The sequence below is a fragment of the Podarcis tiliguerta genome, assembly GCF_965153285.1.
Source record: "Podarcis tiliguerta genome assembly, chromosome: 6".
Classification (NCBI taxonomy): domain Eukaryota; kingdom Metazoa; phylum Chordata; class Lepidosauria; order Squamata; family Lacertidae; genus Podarcis; species Podarcis tiliguerta.
Window position 1 is genome coordinate 47,843,132 of NC_139539.1, and position 26,413 is coordinate 47,869,544.

Sequence of the window (26,413 nt, forward strand, 5' to 3'; positions counted from 1 at the left end):
ATTTCATTGGTAAGGACGGGGGGGGAGAGTTTTCAGCAGTGCTGGCGGGAAATGCATAACAAGGTTCAAAAATATATGCTCAGATATATTCTAAATAAATGCAAAAAAAGAGGTTTATTTTAATAGCACATCTCGTGATCAAAAATGGCTCATAATAACCAGAGATCCTGCCAAACAATTGCATATGGGTCAAATTGAGTGAGAAATCCATTGAGGAAGACCATAAAACAGCATTAATTTACCACAGCAATTCATATCGCCTAATATCATGTATATAGTATGAAAACTTGAATCGATGCCATTAATACCTTTCTAACTGTAATTTGATACATGTCTACTTGCAAGAAAGGGGCTTATTTTCAAAGTTAGTGGCTATTAGATTGCAGTGAAAATTTGCATTTTTAAAAACCTACCTTAGTAATATAGTACTACAGACACTGATGAATATTAGGAATGCTGATGTAATTGTTAATGTCTTAAAGCAAAAATAAAACCAAGTGCTCACGGTCAATGAACTGCCAATTATAGAGCTGAACAAAACATTTTTTGCAGCCGGATGTCTTCTCCGACGCTTCTACATGATTACCAAGTGATTCATCATGCATCATGGGATATTTATGCAAAGTTATTATACAGAAATAGTTCCTTTCATCTCCCTTTCTATTTTAAAGTTTCACTTCTTCTTTCCATCCACAGTCAAAATATTAGCACTAATCATTCTTAATGACTGACTTGAAAAAAATCTTCTTTTGGGGAAGTGGTCAGTTTTTGCCAAAGGAAACTGCATGGCATATTCATGATAGCTTCCCTGAGCAGATATAATTTAGCAGCAGGATTCAGTTCTGAAAGCTGCAATGAAATAAATAATATTTCTGAGCATATGCAGAGTGCCTTCCCTTACTACCAAGGATACCTTCAAATGTTGCTGAAAACTGTAATGAAATGGAGAATATTTCTGAGCATATACAGAGTGCCTTCCCTTACTACCAAGAAAACCTCCAAATTTTGCTGAGATCAGCAATTGTGACAGGCTGACAAAAAGGGCAGCAGGAAGCTTTCCTGTTGCAAGGAGTTGCAGCAACTGCATTTTGGCACAATAGTCAAATTCCTGCTACTTCATCTAGACTAATAGCAATTAAAACAAAGATCAGTTTAAATTTTTCTTGTTGTTAATTTCAATCAACAATAACCCCATTTGTGTAGAGGAGGCACCCAAAGTATCTATGGCCAACCTAGGATTAAAGGAAAGAGCTTGTTTATAAAACAAAGCAAAAACAAAACATTGATAATAAATTCTCACATTAGGGAACAAGTATTGACCTCAAAGCAAAGAAACAAATGTGAGACAGCCTAGCACTTGGTTATAAAAAGAGACAGAGGATCAAGGAAGAGAGATAAGAAATACTCTGTTTATTCGAAAAGTCACAAGAAGTCAGATAGCAAAAATGAAAGACTGGAAAACCCAAACCAAGTTGTTGTTGCTGTTTTTAAAAAAAGAGATTGAGTTACACAGTAGACATGGTTTATCAATCGGTCAGTCAGAGACCCTTAGACCCTTCAAGGCTTTTATCTTCTGTGACTGCTCAATATTTTTTTGTCTTGTCTTGAGAACAATTTTCATTTGTGTTGTTCAGGGAGTCCATACTCCCATTCCCTGTAACCACACCGGTGAGTATTCTTTCTACCTCCCTAGGTAGTACTTGTCTCTCCTCATTCTCTGTCTCCCTATGGTAGAAATAGTTAAAGTTGGAGACAATGACTGGCACAGGAAGTGCAATGGTGAGCACCCCTGCAATAGCACATAAAGTCCCCACTATCTTTCCCCCCAGGGTGATAGGACACATGTCTCCATAGCCAACAGTCGTCATGGTGACCACAGCCCACCAGAAGCCATCAGGTATGCTGGAGAAATGTGACTGTGGTTCGTCCACCTCTGCAAAGTAGATGGCACTAGAAAACAGGATGACCCCAATGAAAAGGAAGAAGATGAGCAAGCCCAGTTCCCTCATGCTGGCTTTGAGGGTCTGTCCTAAGATTTGTAGCCCCTTGGAGTGCCGGGAAAGCTTGAAGATACGGAAGACCCTCACCAGGCGAATAATCCTGAGAATGGCCAGGGACATGTTCTGTTGGCCGTTTAGCTCAGTCTGTTGAATCAGCTCCGTGGTGAGGGTCACAAAGTAAGGAATGATGGACACAATGTCTATGATGTTCATAATATTCTTGAAGAACTCAGCCTTGCTGGGACAAACAATGAATCTGACAAACAACTCAAAGGAGAACCAGACGATGCAGGCAGTTTCTATCACAAAGAAGGGGTCTGTGAAGGTATTAGGGACCGCAATGGCTTTGGTTAGATTGTTAGCTTCAGCCTTGAGGTCCTTGATCTCCCTCTCATCTCTGAACTCAGGTAAGGTCTCTACACAGAAAATGATAATAGAGATGACAATAACCAGAACCGAGACCAAAGCCACCCCTCTGGCTGCACTAGAGCTTTCAGGGTACTCAAACAGCAGCCAAAACTGCCTATGAAAGTCATTGGTTGGCAGAAGAGTGACAGGGTCCTTGATGAAGCCTTCATCCTCTCTGAATTGGTCCATGGCATCTTCGCCCAGCTCATAGAAAATGATCTCGTCAGCAAAGACATCTATAGGGACGTTGGCTGGGCGCCGGATTTTTCCTCCCGATTGATAGTAGTAGAGTATCCCATCAAAGCTAGGCCTGTTTCTGTCGAAGAAGTACTCGTTCCTCATGGAATCAAAGTAGTGTATCCTCTTCTCAGGATCTCCAAGAAGGGTTTCTGGAAACTGATCAAGAGTCTTGAGCTGCGTCTCAAACCTCAGCCCAGCAATGTTTATGATGACTCTCTGGTCGCCCTCATCCATGCCCACATTCTCCAAGCCCAGGTGGTCACTGAACTCAGTAGACAATTTGGAGAATATGGTCTCATTGTTTGTGTTCTCACTGTTGATGAGAATTCTCCAGTTGGACAGGAGGCTGGTACAGCTGGGATGCCCTTTGTGCGATTGGCCAGCAGCCCTGAGGTCATTTGAAAAACAAGGCTCTTCCGCTACCTCGTCGGGGTTGTCAAAACTAACCAGTGCCACCTCCATTTCTTTCCAAGTGGACACGTCCATCATATGGGGGTAATCAGATTAGCGGCATAAATCCCGAGGTTAGATACCGGCAGCTTGCGTCTTTCCCACGCTATGATGATCTGCAAGTGAACAGACAGAGAGACCGAGAGGATTTTATGTCTATGTGTCGCTTGCTCGCAAAGAATGAAATCAAACTGAGTCCAGGGTAACTCATCTTCAAACAAACAGAATTAATTACTTTTAATGCTATTAACTTAGTACTGCTGCTATTATCCCTTCAAGGGAGGATTCGAGTAGGTGTTTTGCATGCACTCGTTATTTCTGCAACACCTCCCAGCACAGCGCTGAAGGTTATAGGGTTTTACAGGGGCAATGTCTTGGATGGTTTCCAGAAATCCAGCGCCTCTGCTCTTTTCCCAGTCACTGTAGGTTATCCCTATAAGAGTTTCAAAGCAAAGATCCTTGGGGCAGGAAAAGAGGACCTTAATATTTAATTTCTTAGCATCTTTTTAGGACCTGCTTTTCCCCTTTCCTTGTTTGGGGTAGAGCAGAGTAGGGCAAGCAACAGAACCCTCAGTGGCCAGTTTGGATGAGTTCAGTCTTAACTTGCTTACTGCAGCTGCCCCCCCCCATCATGGTTTCTGCTCCCAAACATATGGGAAATGCATTGCTCTGGCTTCTTCAAAACAAGCAGAAGCTGCAAATTTTGCATGCTTCCATGTGACAAAATGCTAAGAGGGCAATATGCAGATGTTCAGCTTCTTCTGGTAACAAAGCCCATTTCCCATATGTCTGGGAGCAGAAACTCATGGGAGTGATTCATGGGAGGGTTATTCCCCATGGGCTCAGAGCAATCATCAAAGCCTCAAGAAGAAGGAAATCAGTTGCCACTAGTAAAGGCCATTGTGAGCACTGGACTGGACACACAATGCATTTTTTTCTACTACTACTACTATAACAACAACAACAAAGCAATTTAATAGCAGGACCAAAATCACACAAACTTGGATTTAAACTCATGGCACCCCAGAGATGCCAGTATCTGAGTGGTCCAAAAATAATCTGGAAAGGGGTTTATAGCATTACAATGAAGTATGGATAGTTTTGAGAAAGCAATTTGTGCTACTACAATTATCGAAAAGTATGGCACTCCTCTATAACTGGGATAAAAAAGAGGAGCAAAAGTGCTGAAACAAATTTGGGAGGGGGTTGATTTTTGTACTAGAAATGTTTTGCTCAGCTTTCCAAATTCTCTGTTGGTTTGTAGACACCCAAAGTTCTGACAATCTGACTTTGGAATCTGATTTTTAGTTCTGTGTGGTGCTTGTTTGAGAGAAGCCAAACCATTTCCTCCCATGTCTGCACCTTTTTGTGACTATTTTCCCAGCACAGACAGCACCATTGTAAATGTACTTACACAAAGTCCCATGGAGTTCAATCAGACCTACATCCAGATAAATGAATATAGGATTGTAGCCTGAACACCGTACATTTACTCTTGTGATTTTTCCTGTAGAAAGCAAATGATGTCATGATTGTGCTTGAGAAATATGGCTGAACTTCAGAGATAACTGTCTTAAGTATAAAATGTGATGTAGCACACCCTTGATCATGGAGGTTAATTCCTGATATTCCCAAGTGACATGGGACAAAGCCACCCTCCTCAGCATGCTATCTCTAGCTGCTACAATCCCAAATAGGAATGGACAAATCTGTCAGTTTTGGTTATCTACCTTTCCCATTTTCCCCATTTTAAAATTCAGTTCTTCACACTTCTGGGGGGGGGGAATCCTCATGAAAAATTTTATGCATTTTAATGCAAATGTCCTTCAATGAACACATTTTGATGTGCAACTTTTGTCTAATATACACATTTCTGCAACCAATTTTCTGTAATTGAATGTGTTTAAAATGTTATTTCCATTAATACATGCATTTTATGCACATTTCTCCCCAATATTGTTTTGTTGGAGAACTGTATTGCAAAATTCAGAAAAGTGAAAATTGCTGTGTTTCAATTCATACATTGGCTTGAGAAGTGGGAATTAGGTAGTTTCTCATTAAAATGAGAACAAAATCAAATTTCCCCTCTGCCCCTAGCCCCGGAGGAGGGGTGGGGAGTAGTCAAGATCTAGGAATTGTATTTGCTATGCACCATTTTTATTTTGGTATAGTCAAAATTATCTGGTACACTGAGAAGGAGCACTGGAGTGGTTCTACTGGGGCGCCTGAGAAGCCCCTAATCTCACTGCCTCTTTGTTACACCTCTACACTGTTCCAGAAAATGGCAGTAACACTAGTGTTTGGAGGGCAGCTCTGTAGCCCTGGTCTGTCTCACTGACCACTCCTAAATGACCCCAATCCCTCCTCTACAGGAGTACATAGAAACAGATATGAAGAATGTACACTATTCAGAGTTGTGTAACCATAGTTCCCTCCACCCAGCATATTTGGGAGCAAAATAAGAATTTTAAAAAACTTGATGTCTGTGTGCAGTTCTAGTGGCTAGAACTGGCTTTTTTTTTGCACTGGGTGTGTGGTCATGCATGTAGATGCGTGTGCATATATTTGTATATGGCTCTCTTTAATACAAGGATGGGGATCCAGAACTGAATATCCCTCCATGAGCCACTTTGACAGGTAGTGGGGTCGCCCATCTGCCAGTCATCTGATGCCATAGGACATCAGGCGGTTCCAATTAAAACCTGTGACTACAAAGAAAGTATCAGGAGCGCGCCTGATTATTCCTTTAAAGCTATAGCTTGAGTTAAAAAATAAATAAATAAAGTCACAGCTGCACAGATTCTTCCTTTTCAACCCATGGCTTCAAAGGAAGAATGGCACATAGTCTCTCTAAGCAGGCTCCCAATTCTTCCTTACCAGCTTGGAAAATTCAGTGCTTTTTTAATTTGTTTCATTTTCTGTCACAATTCAAAACATTCGGAACTCAAGTAGCAAACTCCTAGTTTTCTTTTCTTTTAATTTTGCACCGCATCATCTTCTGTCATACATACACCTGGCATCACAGAGCACCAGGTGGGCATAGCCTGGGCCAAATCGGAGCATGAGCAAAATGCAGGAGGTGCTGCAGGACATTGTTAGGTCCATAGAACAGAGCTTCTTGATTGCTGCTTTGATGGAATCCAAAATCTGCTGCATTACTCTGCCTTGGCAACACCGGCAACACAAAGGGAAAAGCTATTGTTACTGAAAGCAGTCACTTTGCATCCATCTGCAGATGCCACAGAGCTCTGTTACCCTCTTACTATGCAAAAGCAATACTTTGATGATGATGATGATGATGATGATGTTTCAGAGCACACCAAATTAGCCACAGCTCTCCCCTTAATGGAGGAAAGCAGAGCTTGTTCAGCCTGTGTATGTACAAATGACTGATGAGTCTTATCTGTGTGTATTGGTTACAGTTTGCCGTCGCCACTATTGCTGCACTCTCTCAAGATAGTAATACAATACACCATTGTCTGAGAATGGCGAATGGCAGGTGAAGTTCTAGAACCACCAGACAACCAGACTCATGTGCCAATGAAACTGCTGATATGAAACTGTTTCCAACTTGAGTAATTGCAGCTGTGTCCATTATGTGAAATGACACTTACAAACATCTCCCCACTCATTTTCCCCATGTATGGTCTTGGATCACCCTTTCTATACACCTGAGCAAAACGGCCTTCAAATGCTATCATCTTAAAAGGGAACATTTAGGGGGGTTCTGGGGTCCAAGGACGCAATAGATGTGGTCTTCCTTTTGCTCATCATTCACAAGGAATGTGGCCTCCCTGGTGCACTGCTCCACTGCAGAACTGCTTATGTTTTGCACATTGTAGACTATGGGCACAATATAATAAATAATAATAATAATGTATTTATACCCCACCCACCTGGCTGGGCTTCCCCAGCCACTCTGGGCAGCTTCCAACAAAATATGAAAATACAGTAATGCATCAAACATTAAAAGCTTCCCTAAACAGGGCTGCATTCAGATGTCTTCTAAAAGTCTGGTAGTTGTTCTCTTTGACATCTGGTGGGAGGGCGTTCCACAGGGCTAAAGAAGTCTCTTGCCCAAGTCCCATTGGAATGAATGGGAGCAATATGGAGACCACAGTCATAGATTGCGCTGCATGAGCCCTTTTCTCTTGAATTGCCATCCTTTGCACACTCATATTTTATGAAGAATCAAGACGTTGAGGCCCAGCCTTCTAGTTACACACACAAGCACACACTGTTTTTAATCTATATTTCTCAGGCCAGTTGTTGTTGCTCTTTTGGGGTGAGCAAAGGTGAATCTAGGGGAGAGCGACTGGTTTGGTCGCACTGGGTGTGCAACTTCTGGGGTGCTGCGGCAGGCGCCACAACTATTGACATCCAATGGAAGGTAAGAGGTAGGAGGCGGTGCCAGATTTTGGCATCACACAGGGCAGCACTGAAATTTGAGGTGTCAAGGTCCACCACTGGGGTTGGGGGGAATAAAACATAGTTTCTGTGCTAGCTTGTATGTGTGCACATGCAAAGTTCTTTTGACGCAATTGAGGGATACTGTACCTTTTAATTAAAAGCTTCCTATTTGCAGCTTCTGCTCATTTGCTATCTCTTCCTGTTCGCTGCAACACAGTTTTTTACCTTTTTACCTGCTTGGATGGATTTAAGTACTGGTTTCCTTCCACTACTTTACTTCTTTTAAATTCCATAGCAAAATAGCAATATTTCAAATAATGCAAGGAAATCAATATTCATACTTACACCCAGGCATGAACTTATATAGCGGGAACAGAAGCTGAGTAACTAACAGGCATCACATACCCCCCGCTGCATCAAAGAGGAAGCAAGAAAATGGGAAGATGCTGCAGGGAAGAAACTTTTAATTAAGCTCTACTAAGCAGGATTAACTTCTTTAGTATGCATTATGGAAACATTATTGGCCATGTGGATTGCCGTGGCTCAATAATACAGCATAGGAGAACATCCTAACTGTTCCATTTGCACCTGCTGTGCAGATTATCGTAGGATCAACATTGATCAGTACCATACTCTGCTCTGCCATAAATGAATGCATCAAAGGCAAACACGGGAACACCAGTAGTCATGTGGACATGCTTCTATTTTCCACTGTATTTTTCTTGTTGCTAATGTATGAAAATGCACACTTTAGCTTTAAAGCTAATTGCAAAACTTACTCATAGCTAACTGCAAAAAAAACTAACAAAGGAAGCCAGGGGCTGCTGGCCCTATTCATGGACTATTTAAGGGTATTAGTTGGTTTCCTTTTCAGAAAATAAAAGTACAATGTAACTGCAAAGCCACAAGGAAACATGCAACATATAACTTAGTTTTCAGCATTGATTTCAAAATGCAAAGTTGTCTCATTTACTCCTCTCTGTAAATCATCCAACAGCTGCTTCCCAGAATCTGATTAACTAATACTCTTTATCTTAAATCCTCTGCCGGAAAAAAATAAAGGTCATTTTAGGAGGTAGAGTGTTTCTCCCATCACATTCTCTTTGTAAATTAGTATATTTATGCTGTGCTTTCTCTTCCTTCCCCCCCACCAAACAAGCTCTTGCCCTTGTCCCATCCCAAAATGCAGTTACATAAAATTGGTCTCGCTTCAGAGAAGAAGGAGCTCTCGGGTTTCTTCAGTGACTAAAACTCACTGTAAATGGGGGGAAAGCAGCAAAATAGATGCAGCAGTGCATCATTTTGTCCCCACCTCACCCCAGCCCGATTGCTTAGTCAAGATGACCAGTGAGTTTTTAAAAGCAAGTAACCCTCTGTAATATACTTAGCCTCAGGACTTACCGGTACAAGGCTGAGACCCACCAAAGCTCAATGCATCTGTCACATGAAACAATTTTACAATAATATTTCAAATTTTAAAAAAAAAAACTTAGAAGAGGGGAAAAAGATAATTCACATCTGCCTTTGCTAAGTTCTTCCGAATAGGATAAAAGCAGGAGGCAGGCAATGTAACTGACACGGCTCTCTTCTATTTTATTAACTTTACATCCGGATAGCTGGTACCTAAGAGGCTGCAGTAGCATATGGTGCTGTAGCCCAAAACTTTACCCCCCTGTTTTTCATGGGAAGAAGAAAAGAAAAGAAAAAGAAGACTTTCATCTTATTGTCCGGCTGGCTTCGGGAAGAGGAGCTGAGAAGTACAGTTAACGCTCGAGACGCAGCAAAGTCGCCTTTGAAAGATGTTGCTGAAGTAGCCGGGCTTGGTGGAAATGGCAGGTAAGATCAAATAACCTCCGGGACAATCTCATCTCTTATCCCATTCCACTCCTTCAATATGATCACCCTAAACTGCTTATAGAATCATCCCGCCTGCAATATTTGATATCCTTGTAGTCTAGACAGGAATACATTTACTCCAACGAGCTCCCATGTGCACCACGGGAGGAAAAGCTGGAGCATTTCCCTGTCCCTCACGAGGAGCATAATGTACTCTGCCAGGTTTCAAAACAGAAAACGTGCATGATTTTCCCAAACCCTCTCATAATGCGCCCTGTTACAACAAACAGGTCTGAGGAAGTTGCACATCAGTGTTGAAAGGATGTTTTGTGTTCCTTCAATATGTGGTGTTTTGTTTTGAATATGACTTCATTCCTTTCCTGTTGATATTTACAGCCAATCCTTATCCGGAAACTATATCTTTTAAAGGTACTGAGCTAGACTAGCCGCCCACTGCACCCCCTGCCCCATTCCACAGCTGTTCATGTCATCCACCCTTCTGTTCCATGTGCTGTAGCCAGCAGGACTCCAGACTCACGGCATGGGGGAGAGGACCAGGGCACACATGGAGAAATTGTTTTATTATAATCAGTTATTTATGTAATGGTTATTAGCATAAAGGGCATTTCAAGTACATGTGTGGCTCTCAGTCATCAGGAATTCATAAGTAAGCAGTGAATGCAAGATTTGGTGGCATATATATATATATATATATATATATATATATATATATATATATCCCACAACCACCCTGCAAGGTAGGTCAGTTATATTATTTTCATTCAAACATGGGAAGCTGCCTTGCCCCAAATCAGGCCATTGGTCCACCTACCTCAGTATTGCTGGATAAGTGTTTAATAGTTATTGTATCTGTATTTGTTTAAAAACCAATAAAAATTTGTTAAAAAACAAAAAACACAGACTGGTAGTAGCTCTCAGACAGGGGTCTTTCTTGGGCCTACCTGAAGATGCCAGGGATCAAACCTGGGAGCTTTTGCATGCAAAGGGTTGTATTCTGCCCTTATGCTATCCCCAAATGGCAGGTGAGGGGAGAGGTTAGGAGAAGCAGTAGCTTGCCTATGGCTGGGGCAAGATTAGAACCAGGGACATCCAAGTTCATTGTTCACACTCTTCTTAGCTATGATGCTACACCAGCTCTTACATAGCATCATCAGTCTGCAAGGCACTTCAAAGAAGCAAACGAGAGAGATCCCTGCCCCAAGGCGCTTGCAATCTAAATTTCAAAGGTGAACACAACAAGTGAAGAGGAGGAAAGAGGAAGCAGAACAAATGTGAGCTGCACATACTTACTATAGAATTGTAGAGTTGGAAGGGAACATGGAGGTAATTAATAATAATAATAATAATAATAATAATAATAATAATAATATCCTGACTAGTCCAACGACCTGTAATGTAAGAATAATTTGGCCACTATGGGGCTTGAACCCACGAACCTGAGATTAAGGGTCTCATGATCTGCCAACTGAGCTATCCCAGGTTACGCCTTGGTTCATTTGGCAGTGAGGTGAAGAATGATGTGGGAGACCCAGTGGCTGCATCCTGCAGTCTTGGTGCTTCAGAGTTTTAAAGGTGACATGACAACCCGATGCACAATAACAGCGGGGAAGAGGAAAACCTCAGGAACACTTGCCACTACATGTGCATACAGAGTCAGGAACAAGAGTCAATTCCCCCTTTCCTTGGCAGATGTATCTGCATATTACAAGTGGCGGAATCACCTGTCCCTCGTCTGCATGTACTACTTGCTCAGGTGTGCATGTAAACGTTCAGCAGTTACACCCAAACACCTTAACGTGGGAAGCAGCCTTCAGAATGATCCCAGGCCCCTCTGAGGCCTTTTGCTCAGATATTGCAGCTAATCCCTGATGCTACTCAGTATTTCTCAATGGAGAGGGTACCAGGCAGAGAGCTTGCTCACAGACTTTCTAAAGGACCCTCTAACATCTCAGCCCAGAGACCTGATCTCAACACGAAGAACAAAAGCAAAGATTAATAAACACTCAGTTAGGTGTGCCTACCTCTCGCCTGAGACCATGAGGACAGTAGGCTTCTTTAGCTAGGGTGCGCTCACACTCACTTTGAGGCAGCCGTAGCCACTCTGAATCCCACAAGCAGCTCATTTTAGTCCAGGTTCCTGCCACAGATAGTGGTCAGTGCCTTTCAGACAGCTGTTATGACTCAAGCCATAACGCCGTGAGCGTTTATATCCTTTGCAAATAAATAAATAAAGGAAATGACTTCTATAATGAAGCTGTGGATTAAGCTCACTATTTATACACTTAGCTAATATTTGCCCTCCCTTAATCCTGTTAACTTCTTTGCCTCGGTATCATACTGTTGCAGTGAGTTCCACAAGTTAGATACATCTCTTGGATTTTTTTTTTTAAGTATAGGGTTCCTATATATAAAGCTCAGTAGTTATTAGAATTCAGCAGAATAAATTAATTGTGTAATACAAAGTTACATATTTCACATGCATGGAATATGACAGCTGGTTACTAAAATTGGCTATGTTACCAAAGTTTATGAAACATAACAAATGATAATTCAAAGAAAGTAATGGGCGTTTTAATAAGTACTGCTTCACTAAATGTGCACTTTCATGTGCCTATATTAATCAGTATTTTCACAGCCAGAACAATTTATATGGCTTTTAAAGCCCTACGTATTTTCACCTACATATCTGCTGTTGTCATTATGAGGCTGCATATTTATTTCTGACCAAACTGCAGGAGGCAGTGGAAGACAGGAGTGCCTGGTGTGCTCTGGTCCATGGGGTCACGAAGAGACGGACACAACTAAATGACTAAACAACAATATTTATTTCTGTTGTTTAATGCTGCTGTTTAGTTTTTATCAGTTTTTGTTGCTGTGATTCGATTGTTGTATCTGATTTGATGTTGTCAAACCTCTGGAGTCTGTCTGAAGAGGAGTAGGATAGGGAACACAATTAATGTGTTCCCTAGGAGGTGGTGGTCTTACACCTGAGCAGGTAGTCATAATTAATGGAGTTGTGAAGGGTGGTGGGATCAGTGCATTATTCCTTATTTGTTAACAGTTCTTTGCTTCTGGAACTCTTGTAGCCTAACAAAAACTGGATCCTAGTTCTGTTGGTTGCTGTTGCTGCTGCTCAGAATATAGCAGAAGAACCTTGCAGGTAGCCTGCAGCATGTAGGCAGCATGCTGCAGATGTAAGGAACCTTTTAAAGTATGCATGACGTGGAGCTAGGCTGGCCATGTACCCTACCTTACAGTGGTCAAACTCTTAACTGAAGGTCTGTCTGTTCCAAGTCTAGTTCAAAGAAGGAAGAGCAGGGGCTTTGAAAATGCCCATCCATGGGGAGCAGCTGGATAGCAGATAGCATAGGCTCCTGGTCAGTCTCCCCCATGAAGGTGAGATATACTGTATTTCTATCAAAATTACAGTAACTATCTCTAAATTTGCATCTAGGCCATCTAGGCTCTCGCCCCCTCTTTTTGGCCCTGTATAAGTGGCCATCCTTTATGGAACTGCTTGGGTAAGAGCCCCTTTCTGGTCAAATGTTTGTATCCAACTCAACTTGGTCATAAAAATAACATAAAACTAAATAAAAAATATATAATGATATAAATTAAGGATCCCTGCTTTGCTGGGGGTTGGACTAAATGATGCTTTGAGGCCCTTCCAACTCTACAATTCTATGATTCTAATTATTATTATTATTATTATCCAGTATTCTTGCCATCTGTAATTTTCTGTTGGGCGGGGAGGAAGATCCAGACTTACCTATACCAGGCTGTGTGTGTGTGTGTGTGTGTGTGTGAGAGAGAGAGAGAGAGAGAGAGAGAGAGAGAGTTTGTCTCTTGCCAGTGCCACCATTAGCACCACTCATCAATGAGAACTATGGGTCCTGGTTGCACTGAAGCCAATCTGAGTCTTCCTGGAGGACAAAAACAGGAAATCTTGCCCTGCCTCCAATCATCTTTAACATTGGCAAAAGGCTACCAGCAGTAAAGATTCAGCACCACTTGCTCAGACATGTCAGCTGCTATTTGGAACACTTGGTCATCATTCCCTTTAAAAGGCCTTGTCTGTGAAGTTTCTCATTTAAGAAATACATTGGCTATTGGTCCTCATTTGAAGCATTTAGTGTTGAGTTTTGACCTCTGGTGACATCCCCCCCCCCAAAAAAAAAATGTGCTAATGAAGCAGATTATACTGGGGAGAGTTGGAGCAAGTGAGGTTTGCATCTTTTCCAGGTGATTTATGGATGGTTCTTCTGCTAATCCACACACACTTCAAAGAAGAAGAATGGTCAACAATATTTTAAATATTGCCAAGGGTTGTTGTGTAGCTATATGTACTTCTTGTAATGTGATTTTTACCTTAATTCTAAGCATTGAGAATGTGAGATGTTTTTAAAATCTGATTTGATCTTAATCAAAAGTAATCAACATATGACATACTCATTATTATATTCATATACTTGTAACACAGTACAAGTATTACCTGCAAGCATGAAAAAAACTGGCTTCTCTAATTCAATATTCTGCCTTAACTCACCCTTACTGAAATCAGTGAGTCCAAAAAGGACTCAACTTTGGGTGATCATGCCAGATTTTAACAATTTGTTACAACTGATTTCAAGTTCTATTTCTAGCTGCAGTTTAATTTTGATTATACTTTTTTCTGTTTCAGGGTGGAAGCAACAGAGATGTTTCATGGGAAGCTATGTATGTTATTCTGTCATTGAAAGAATTTCTGGCACATGAAGAAGCAAAATGGACTACGCCTCATTTCTCAAAAGGACAATGAGCATCTGCCAATAAACTTATAGAGGATAGCACCAAACATGTCAACGGTTTAAAGACTATGGCTTTGTAGTTGGTTAATTCATTTTTCTCTGTATCAACAACTCCACTACTGTGTAGTGTTTGCTTGGACAACACAGAGGAAATACTGGATGTCTTTACAGCCACAACAAATAATCAGAACAGAGAAGCCCAGCTGCATTCCTGCTGCCAAGAAATTGGCTGGTAGTGAGTTCAAGACACACAAAAGGAAGCACTTCATGCAATTCATAATTAACTCATGCAATTATTGCAAGCTGTGCTGATGGACACTAGTTCAGATAACTTTGAAGAAGCATCAGGCAACATTTATAAAGAATAGGCCCATCAACATCCATTAGCCATGATAGCTAAACATGGAACCTCTATACACAGACTAAGCTTCCCAGAGGCATCTAGCTAACCAAGAAGACATAATGTTCTGCTAGATGCAATTATTAGTCTGATCCAACAGAGCAATTCTTACTATTTTCAAGATGTATCTCCACTAAAGGAATAAGTGAACCTAGACCAATTTTTAATGTGATACGTGATTCCTAGCTTAATGACCTTCTTCCCAGCGATATGCAATTGACCCTATCAGTGCTGGTCTTCAAAGAGGTTTGGAAGACTCACCTCTTCCAGCTAGCTTTTTAATTAAAATGACTTCATTAAAGTAGCATCAATAACTTTAAAAGGCTCCTGCAGTGTTTCCAGTCATATTTCCATGATGTTATGTGCTGTTCATTATTTGTAAAATAAAACATTACCTTAAAAAGGGGGAAAGAATATTTTATTAAGGTTGTTGGGATTATAAGAGTATTAGTTTTAGTCTGCTGGCTTATGTCCTGTAAGATGACCTTTAAACCACAGTGTTCTGTGGATTTTGTTTTTGCTTATTAAAATTATGAGAACTGCAAAGAATGTCTGGTCTTTCCATTGTGTGATTGATTCTAGAAGTTCTTTAAGTTAGTTTAATGGAGTCACCGTAATGATGTGAAATAATGGTGTAGCTGCAGGTACATCAGAGTAGTGGAGAAAGTGGAGATGGAAAATGCAATGGCTTCGCCCTCTTTCACTGTCTGAAACCCTTTAAAACTGGGGCAGGATCTCTGAGGATCCCTCACTTCTAGATGTTTCATCATTCCTCCCACAGCCCATGGAAGCAGCCCCTGTGAATGGGTTGGTTTTGCCCTCTAAGGTCAGAGTCACTCAAGTAGGAAGGTAAAAGGAGGGAGTTGAAGCCGACGCTTCTTTTGCTGGTGATAAGAGTTCAGAAAGTTTTAACAGACCAGAAATATTTCTTCAACTCCGCAGCAGAAGTTTGCCTTATGTCTGTATTGGTGTTGCTTTCTGAAAATTTATAAAGATGAACATGCTCACAGAGGAGTAGGGGGGTACATAGATATAAGAATCTATATATATGTTTTGGTGTCAGGGCAGGGATGGATGTTTAGGACACAGTAATGACAAAGACAGCATGTGATGGCCTGGGAATCTGATTCAGAGGCTGAACCGGAGGAATCCCAGCCTACACAGGAGTCCCCGCCTCCAGGACCGGCTGAGCTGGGGCAGGGCCTTGAATCTGAAGCACCTGCACCTGTGCCAGATCCTCAGGAGCAGACACCAGATGAATCCACTCTGGCTCCGGAGGTGATTGAGGACCCATTGCCTACAGGTACGCCTCTCCCAGCCCTGTCAGGGGAAGGTGAGCCTCCCCCTGGGTCCAGTAACCCTCCAGCCTCTCCTGAGCTGCAGAGGCTCAGGGCAGAGAGGCGGAGGGAACTGGTTTCTCTCAGGAGGAGTGCTCGCCTTAAGGCCAGGAGAGGCGGGTCACCTGTGGGCCAGGACCGCCCCTGGCCTCAGAGAAGATAAAGGCCAGTCAGCCCGGTCCCAGGTTGCAGGAGCAACGACGTTGGAAACCTGTTTCTGCCAGCACCCAGACCTGTCTTTCCGGAGTTCCCGACCACGCCCGGCTTTTTGTTTTGAACCCAGCTTCCCCCTTGGTGGACAGTCTCCAGACCCTCGACCCAGGACCAGACTTTGACCACGCCTCACGGTACCCCCCCCCCCCGGGACCAGCACACAGCACCTGAAGCCAAATAATTTGCAGCTGCGCCAATACCACCACACCACTTGGTGTGATTTTTCACCTACATTGTAAGTGTGATGCATCCAGACACAGAGAAGTAAATGTAGACTCAAACCAGACTCAAGAGTTCTCCTTGGAGGCCCATGCTTAGAGTCCTGTCATGAAGTTCTATATAAACTTGCTTAATAAACTATTGCCAACTTGCATCAATAATCAAGTTTCAGCACAAGAGAACATAATGAGAGCATATTTCCTGACTCACCATCAGTATTGACCTGTATATCTGCTGTAAGACAGGAATGCTTCATATGAGCAGTGCAACATCAGAAGAGGGAGCTTGAGCAAGATTGCAGCTCGTCCATGATTTGAAACATTTGACCTTTTAAGAGCGGATGTACTGGCTCTTAGTCTGCTTGCACTGCCAGAATGGCACAGAAGAACTTCGCTGTGCGACTCAGATTCTCGGCCAGGACTGTTGATGCCTGCCAAAACTGCTTCAACTTGAAACCTCAGGCGCAGAGGCTTGTCTTCTTGTGTGAGCAGCGACAGCCAGACTTGTTTAATCCCCTCCTCCAGTTTGCACATTTTATTCAGATTTTTGCTTTATAAATAAAAATCAGATTAACAAAGAACCTGGTACACCCAGTACACGCCATGAGACAGAGGAAATCTTTCTGATACCCAGACATTCAGCGCATATTAATCAACCGTGGATTAACCGGGTCAGCCTGTAATTTAATAACGAGAGAGATCAGAGATCAAAGCTAAAAGGCAGACTTTCCACATATAAAAAGCAGCTAAAAACCATCAGCCATTAGAGCCCGCTGTCAGTTAAGTGAAACTACATGTGCTTTCACAATGACATATGGGCCTGCCCTAGAAAAACAAGAACTCTGTTTCACAGCAAGTATTTTAGTATGCTCCTCAAAGATCTTTCTCAGTAATATTACAAGTTGCAGAACTGTGAGCAGCCTGGTACCTGATAGGAGTTTTGATGCCCTCTCTGAAGATTTGAGATTCTCAGTCACACAGGAACCACTTTATATATTCTCCACCAAGGAGGAGGGAGCACCAAGTTGGTTCTGCAGAGACTACAGCTTCTACAAAGGTATCATCTAGGTGTCAGAGTTGGTTAAGGCCTCTCCAGCTGTGGGGGTCACAGCCCTTCCCCACTCTTCTGCTTTATGCGCAGGCAGTGGGTTTGGTGAAGATGACTAGATTTTGTGGGATGTCTCCCTGAATAGATGACAATGAAGGTCTGGCCAGAAACTGCTCTAGATTTGAGGGTGTCTTGTTCAAAGTGAACCCTGGGTGGGCTCCGTCCTGTGTGAACAGTCCTACTGGGGCTTACCTGGTGGAAACAGGCAGCAGCACTCTGAGCAATACAACAAGTAGTACTGAGTGATTGAGATTGTCCACCAATTTAATTTCCCATAATGTCCCAGAGTGGCACTACACCAGGGGAATTGTGGGACATTAATATGGCAGCTGGACGCAGCTGGGCAGGACTGGGCCTGCCGTGCCCTGCCCTGTAGCAGGGTAAATCAACCTGCTAAGACAGTACAGTCATACCTCATGTTACGTCCGCTTCATGTTACGTTCTTTCAGGTTACGTCCCACAGCGACCCAGAAGTACCGGAAAGGGTTACTTCCGGGGTTTGCTGCTCACGCATGCGCAGAAGCGCAAAATGATGTCACGCGCATGCGCAGAAGGGGCAAATCGCAACCTGCGCATGCGCAGATGCGCCACTGTAGGTTGCGCTCTTTTCACGTTGTGAATGGGCCTCTGGAACGGATCCCATTTGCAACCAGAAGTACCACTGTACCCTAAAGGCAAAATGGAGACAAGAACTGGTATCTGATTGGTGCAACCAGACTTATTAAAGTGCTGGCCCTAGCAAATGCATTTAATTTCCAGTTTAGGCAAGAAAATGTTTTGAGCTGGCAGTATGGGTAGGGGGGACCCATTAGATCTACTTGATCCCATGAGAAATCTAGTAAGCCTTGGGGGCAGGACAAGATCTTCTGAAAGATTCCTGTTGAATCAAATCAATATTACTGCTCTCTGATCTCTGTTTCTTGGGCATTTTTAGCATGGCAGAAATTTTCTGGCAAAGCAGCACCATAACAATACATTGCTGTAGGAAATGTTTCACTACAGATCAGTCAATGTATGCTTGCAGTCAGAAAACATTTAAGTGGCCATTTGTCATTTATGATCTTGCTGAGATTCCTGCATTGCAGGGGGTTGGACTAGATGATCCTTGGGGTGGCCCTTCCATTTCTACAATGCTATGATTCTGTGAAGTGCCAATGGTTCTGAATATTCTATTGTTGCTCTCAAGTTATGCTCTAGAGGGGAAGTCAAGGGAGCCACCTAGTGGCACCTGAAAGCATTACAGTAAAGCAAGAACGAAACCTTTAATTAATTGCAACTGATGCTTGCAGAGCAACTTTTCGGAATGGGGGAGGGCTAGGTTCTAAGCTAGAGGCCTGCCCCTTTAAGGCCTTCCATCCCTCAAGGAAAGGGGCAGAGCTTGGAATGGGTGAAATGACCCTGGGCGCAAATTCTTCACTAGGACATCTTCTTGGAAAAGTTGCTTTGCTGCATCACATCCCACATGGGAGCCTTGTTAGCACTAGGACTGGCAAGACTCCCATTTTTAAAGCTGGTGGTTAGTCAACACCACATCATGTGGCAGCAAATTCACTATGGTGAAGAGATGCGCTTTCCCTTCTCTGCCAGAATCTTCTGCCAGAATCTCATATTGACTTGTGTCTACAAGAGTAGCTTCTAGAGGTAAGATGTGTGGCCTGTTCACTGGCTCTACAGTTCTAGTGGCTATTGGCAAAGATATGTACAGTGGTACCTCGGGTTACAGGTGCTTCAGGTTACAAACGCTTCAGGTTACAGACTCCGCTAACCCAGAAATAGTGCTGCAGGTTAAGAACTTTGCTTCAGGATGAGGACAGAAATCGTGCTCCAGCAGTGTGGCAGCAGCAGGAGGCACCATTAGCTAAAGTGGTGCTTCAGGTTAAGAACAGTTTCAGGTTAAGAACAGACCCCCAGAACAAATTAAGTTCTTAACCCGAGGAACCACTGTACTTTGGTGTGGGATAAATGACAAGGCTGCACATGCCTTTCAGTTTTATTTTTACTTTTTAATGTTTTCAGTGTGTTTATACCACTGCAATTTTTTAAGCTGAAGACAATTCTTCAGCAATTTGTGGGGGTAGAGTTGAAAGCAACAGGTAATTTATTAGAAATTGGAGGGGGGGTGACAACTCTTATTTTAAACAAGGTAGCCAGGGGGGTTATTTCTTTCACATACATATACATCCTGAACCTCTAAGAAACTTGCCTACCCTCTCAGAAACAGCAACCCCCTTTGTTTGTTTGTTTCTTTCTTTCTTTCTTTCTTTCTTTCTTTCTTTCTCTCTCACACACCGCAACACACTGCTTTTTCACTGTTTGGGGATCAGGGTTTTTATGGGGTGACATAAGTCTGAGTTGCCACAGCAGCATATCACAATTTTTTGCTTCATTTTTTAAAGTAATTTGCCTGATTTAATATACAAAGCACATAGGAGACAGTTCTTCATCACTTTTCTCAAATACAATGGTAACTCGGGTTACAAACACCTCGGGATACAAACAATTTGGGTTGCAGACTCCGCTAACCTGGAAGTAGTACCTCGGGTTAAGAACTTTACCTCAGGATGAGAACAGAAATCGCGCAGCTAAAGTAAGTACCTCAGGTTAAGAATGGTTTCAGGCTAAGAACAGACCTCCAGAACGAATTAAGTACTTAACCCGAGGTAACACTGTACTTGAGATTGTGTTTTGATGGCTGCAATTTTGGCTATTAGTCAGAAAGTATATGAATCATCTGGCACTGGTTGTTTTTCAAATCCCATGAAATAGCTATTAACAGTGTTACGGTAACATACAAAATTGCAGGTCATTCAGCTCCCCTTTTCTTTTTCCCAGTTCAGGTACAAAATATAACAGTGACTCAGAGAGCAATTAAGGAAAAGGGGCAGCAACCTCCACTTGCTTTGCCTCTCCTTCTAAATGGTGCAGATTGATCCCACAATGGGAAGTAGTGATGAAGACAAAGTGGTGTTACTCAGTTAGGAAGACTCTTGAAGTTGGGTTGCTCAAGCCCTACCTCAGGGGTGGGGAACAAGATCTGGCCCATGAACCAGATTGGTCAGCCCTCGACCCTCTACAGGCCAGCTTTGACCGGCGGGCAGGACCACCCACCAGACAATCCCCTGAGATCACAATGTCAGGTGATTGACACCTGGGAAAGTTCAACGGGGATCGCTGCAAGCACTGAAAGGTGGTGTGGTTACAGCGACCACCTTTCAAGGCACACTCCCAGAGGCTTGCTCCATTAGCACAAAGCAGTTTGCATCAAAAGGGCTCGCTAAGATGTAGGGAACAAGCCCACCTCATCCCCCCTCCACAAGAACCTGGAGATGACATTGCTTTAAAAAGCTTATCACATGGTACCTTTAATTATGTCCAGAAGCACTTGTGACATGGTTAAGTCCACAGGGGAGGAAACACCCCCATAGCCACTCCATTCACTTGTAGCCACTGTGCCATAAGCTTTTAAACAGCTACCCCTAGAGAAGCAGGACTACATCAATTGCTCTGCATGTTTAGGTGACCTGACCTGGACTAAGACATCAATTGCATTAGTCATTTAGATTTTGCACTTCTCCAAATTTTACAATACAGTTCTTGACTCAAATCACATACCCCAATGTGTGAAAAGCTTGTCCCAACATTATTTTAGGGCAAAATGTTTAGAAATGCATACGTTAAGGTAAAAAAAAGTCATATTTTGCGGTTAAATAGTATTTTAAATACTTTTTAAAATTAAAAACAACCTGTTTCTTTTTAAAAACAACAAACCCAGATCAGTGCAAAAATGAGACTTAATGGTACTTCTGAATGAACGCATGTGAAATTACCATGGACTGAAATTAAACTGAAGTTCACCCTTAGGGACCATATAGCTGCCGGCCTTGAATCACCCATACCACAGAAAACATCGAGGGAGACCACTGTCAACCCTTATGAGGTTCAGTTCTGAGAAAGATAGAAATGGGATTGGGGTGATGCGGTCAGGGCTGGGGTGCCAACCTCCCACCCGCCAGCCGGGGTGCTACGTGGGCCCAGATGCCCGGCTGCAATGCTGCCCTTTCACAATGCTATCCCTCATTTTTAACTGTAAACATCCTCACTTGCACACAAAGCCTGATCCAAGTCCAGTGATATCAGTTAAAGCTCTTTGGCGCTAGCGTGGTTTGCATGAACACTTCTAAGTCAACAGAACATCCCCTGCAGAAGAAAAGCCTCACAGCAGATTAGCTGATTAATGTTAATGCATCCCGAGTATACTTCTAAGGTAGCACACTCTGAGCTTTTGTCATTTTCTGTTCTATGACATTTGATAGTCTAATTACTGTTCTAATTGCTGTACCACAGGACATCAGATCTAGCCAACAGAGGTGTTTTCATTTCCTTTGGAGAAACACCGGCATTGCCACTCTGCATATTTAGCACATCTTGTATATTCCACACATTCACTTTTGAATATGGAAACATGCTGTTCTTAAACACACACACACCACTTTATATTACAAGCATTCATCAACAAAAGGCTTTTTAAGCAGGCACTTAGTTAGAAACAATATTCTCACTGATATAGGTGACTACCTGCAACAGGGTTAGTGATGTCACTGAACTCATATTTCAAGGGTCGCAAGTGCAAGTTTCAGGAGACTCATCACAGCTCATTGGCAAGTGAATATTGTAATCCCTGAATTCTCCTTCCACCTCTTCCAGCCGACCTCAAATCTGCTCCCTCCCACCCAAGCAGCCCACTTTCAATGCATCCTGATTCCCCAAGCCTCTTGTAGGAACATAAGAAGCTGCCTGGACCACTGATCCACCTTGTACAATATTGTCTACTCTACACCACCTGGAAGCAGTCCCCCAAGGTGTCAGGAAGGAGCTTCTTGTGGCTCTACCTGGGTTTGAACGTGGGACAGAAGATGCGGTGCACTTGAACTAGGGACTGCATGTTGAGATTCTTACATTGCAGGGGGTTGGACCCTCAGAATCCCTTTCAACTCTGCAATTCATTGATTCCTCTTCCATTCTCTTCAATGCCACTAAGATCCAATGGGTGGTAGAAAGATAAAGAGAGGGAGAGAGGGAGGGAAGGAAGGAGGATTCCTATCCCTCCCCATTTAGCACACCAGGCTACAAGACTGGGAAATGTAATTTCCCCAAGGCAACTGACATTACAGGAGCTCTTGGAAAAATTACAACTCCCAGGGGTTACTTCAGCCTGGCTTTCGACACTGCTATGCAGTACGCACAGCTGATTTTGGAGGGGAGAGGAGAAAGGAGGGGAGAGGCGAGCCAGTGTGGTGTAGTGGTTAAGAGCGGTAGACTCCTAATCTGGTGTACCGGGTTCACGTCTCCGCTCCTCCACATGCAGCTGCTGGGTGACCTTCGGCTAGTCACACTTCTTTGAAGTCTCTCAGCCCCACTCACCTCACAGTTTGTTTGTTGTGGGGGAGGAAGGGAAAGGAGAATGTTAGCTGCTTTAAGACTCCTTCGGGTAGTGATAAAACGGGATATCAAATCCAAACTCCTCTTCTTCTTCTTCCTTCCCTCTTTCTGTGGCTTCTTGTAGTTTGCTGCTGTTGCTTAGGAACCAGACCTCCACTGCAGCTTGGGTCACATTCACACCATACATTGCAGGCACTCACAACACTTAACAGTCATGGCTTTCCCCCCAAATCCTGGGAAGTGTCGTTTTTTAAAGGGTACTGAAGATCCAGGCACCCTTAACAAGCTACAGTTCCCAGTATTCACCATGACTGTTAAGTGGTTGGAATGTATGTTGTGGGGGTGACCCCAGTCATTGAGGTGAGAGAATGCGTCAGTGGGTTTGATGGATGGTAGGGACTGTTTCAGTGGAAAAGAAGGGAGGGGTTTCACATTGACTGACAAATAAGCTGATTTAAAATTGACATAGTTTGGTCCATTGAATAGTTATGGCTTTGCATAGCTTGTTTTCCCCTTTTGCCAATAGCTAAGCACAGGGACACCACACCAGATTGGAACCACAGTGTGATGGTAGAGGGGCTTTTGACCATTTTGTCTCTACTTGCAGTCCCGTTCCTGACTGGATCCTAACAATATGCAACCACTGGGCACAATCTCAGTTCACAGCGTATGATGGTGAGGCCTTGAATATGTTCCAAAACCTCACCAGAGGTCCTGATGAAATGCCCTGGGATCTCTCAGGATAGAGTCATTGAATCGTAGAATTGTAGAGTTGGAAGGAACGCTGAGGATCTCCAACCCCCTGCAAAGCAGGAAGATGCAGCTGTCCCATATGGGGATCAAACCTGTGACCTTGGTGTTATCAGTGCCATGGTTTAATCAACTGAGCTAAATGTTCATTGCAGGTAAGAATCTTGAAAGACACCAAGAGAACACAACACTTTTCTTTCTTTAATAGTTGCACTGAAGGTACAGCTATTTTCACCCCTGCATACCACACACAAGATCACACAACTAGATGTACAATGAAATACTGAACAACTTTTAAGAATTCCTTCCTCCTTTGCCTGAGGTCACTCCATTGTGGAATGGTCTAGCCCACTGGAAAGTGGGAAAGAATTCCACTACATTGAATGAAAGATATCACAGATATCTGAGCAAATTGACATCAAAATCTCATGCAGCATAGTAGTTTAATTTCATTAAATCACATACCAAAATCAGTCATTCATACACCTTCCATTGTCTGAAGCAAGAAGGACTTCAGAGGGCTAGTCAGCTTGCAGGTGAGATCTGGGCCTTACTGATTACCAACTTTTAATTAAAGTGTGGCCAAAACAATGGCTTTGATCCCAGATGTCCCTTCTTTAAATGAAAGGGCTACTTCCATTTGTAGAAGCCCTTTCAAGCCAGTGGAGGAGACCAATGGTAGGAACCAGGTGATCTTCACCACTTCTACCTCCCACTATAACACCACCATGCCAACCTACCCTGAACATTGGTCTGGAAGGTTCTCCAACTCAACTAAAGAAACAAAACTTCCAAAAGCTGTGTGAGATGCTGCTGCTCCTCCTCCTCCTGTCTCTGTTGAGTGCACCGATCCAGGCACAACCTTAAATTTGATAGACCCCAATTTTCTTATAGAGCCTGATCCATAAGAGAGGCAGAATATACATACAGTAAAATCACCACCACTGGTCCATAAAGCAGGCAGATAACAACACACTGTGGACATTGACATCCCTAGTCTTGAAGAACATGCTGTGATGTGAGGATAGGACTGCATAATATTGGAATAATTTAATGAATTCCCCTTATGGCCACAATACTGTGAAGGTTGTTCTCCCAGTTTTGTTTCTTCACTTGAACAAAAACTAGTCACCATTCCAACCATTTTTTAAATACAATGCAAATTATTCAAAGCCTTGTAGAGCAAAGTCATCAATAAACATGAACAGTAGGAATATTTATATCAACACAAGGAAAAACAAAAGCTATTGGAAATTCTGATTCACATGGATTTTCCTAAATTGAGGTTTATTGCGTTGAGGTCCACAAATGGAGGCATTGTAAGATACTTCATTTAGAATTGTTAAGTAAACAGCTTTTGTTCCATTTTAAATAACTGAGTTGCTGCAAAAGAGATTGTTTTACTACACCCACTGTACCCTGTCTGATTGTATCTTGTTATGTTTCTATCACATCATTCTCCCTGCCCACCAAATGGGTTCTTCTTTTAAAAAACAATGCAATATAAATATTCAGCAGCTCACCTCAGATCCAATTCAGCTGGTCTTTTGAGGGGCAGGAGCTTGCATGGGAAAGGCTGAGATATCTCCAATTGGCCCAGATGTGACTGGTGTCTGCTTGTTATCTCCGATACAAAGATAAGCATTAGAAAGAGTTTGCCTTGGCTAAGACTCAGATTCAGAAACACGATATGCTGGTGAAATCTTATCTCCTTGTTGTCATAGGCTTTAAAAGGAATTGTTCTCAAAAACGGGAGCAGCATCAAACAGAGACTGGGTGTTCTTGTGCGCTTAAGTGACACAGGCAATGTGATCCACAAATTACTTAAGCAAGTATAATTGCACTCAAGCCAGGTTAATCTCGCTGAAGTCACTGAGACTAAACCACTTTGGAAACAATTAAATCAATTACTTATGGATTCAGAGAAGGTTAGGAAATAAATTGTCCGCATGGATAAGACTTCCATCAACTAAGATATTGGTTGATCTATATGTATACAAAGAACTCTTCACTCCAGATTTGTGCATGGATCAGAAATTGGCAATCCCTAAGTACCCATTCATTCATATATTCTTATATTTCCTATTGATTTCCAATAAGCTCCATAGTTAGACCATAAAAACATTTCCTTGAAAATAAATTCCACTGGGATTTCCTCCCAGGAAAGTGGGCACCAGTTTCAGTCTTACTTCCTAGTATGTATGTCACAATTGTAGCCTTAAAAGTATGAGAAGTCATTTCCCTTTTATTTAATTAATTGTTACATTGATACACTGCCCATATAACTGAGTTCTCTTAGTGGGTTAGATGTAGAGAGAGATGATTAAGTGCCACTGATTTCACTGAATCCACTTACTTCAATCCTATATATACTGACAGCAAACTTCTTCCCTGAAGGCTGGTAGCAAAAACAACACCATCCATGCATGAAAAGGAAATACCAAAACAATCTTCAGTCAAAAAAAATCTCTAAGTGGAGGATCCCAAAAACAGCCTAATGGGGACTGAGTATACTCAGTGACTAAGGAATACCGATGGACTGATGGAATGGAATCTTTTAGGAAAGGGCATGACTGGCAGCATGGAAATCTGGACAGGTGTACTGCATACTTCACCATTTTGATGCAACTTCCTCTTATTTTTTCGTAATTCTACTCAAAGTATGCATTTAGCTAGTTCACTCCATTCTGACTTCCTTCTAAGTAGCATGTTTAAGTTGAAAGTGTATGGTACAGGAAACAAAAACAATTGGATCTTTCTGTTACACATCAGTAGCTGCAGTCCAACAAATGTTTA

At 42.5% G+C, this 26,413-nt stretch overlaps 1 protein-coding gene across 1 annotated transcript; it reads right to left on the bottom strand.

The window, feature by feature from the left end:
• Positions 1-1,445: 1,445 nt before the first annotated feature.
• KCNA10 (potassium voltage-gated channel subfamily A member 10) lies at positions 1,446-25,207 on the bottom strand. The gene is made up of 2 exons (XM_083446176.1): positions 25,141-25,207; positions 1,446-3,214 (listed from the first exon to the last, which is right to left on the bottom strand). Exon 2 carries the CDS (start codon positions 3,135-3,137, stop codon positions 1,584-1,586), a length of 1,554 nt encoding a protein of 517 aa, XP_083302302.1. The 5' UTR covers positions 3,138-3,214; positions 25,141-25,207; the 3' UTR covers positions 1,446-1,583.
• Between the last annotated feature and the right edge of the window lie 1,206 nt (positions 25,208-26,413).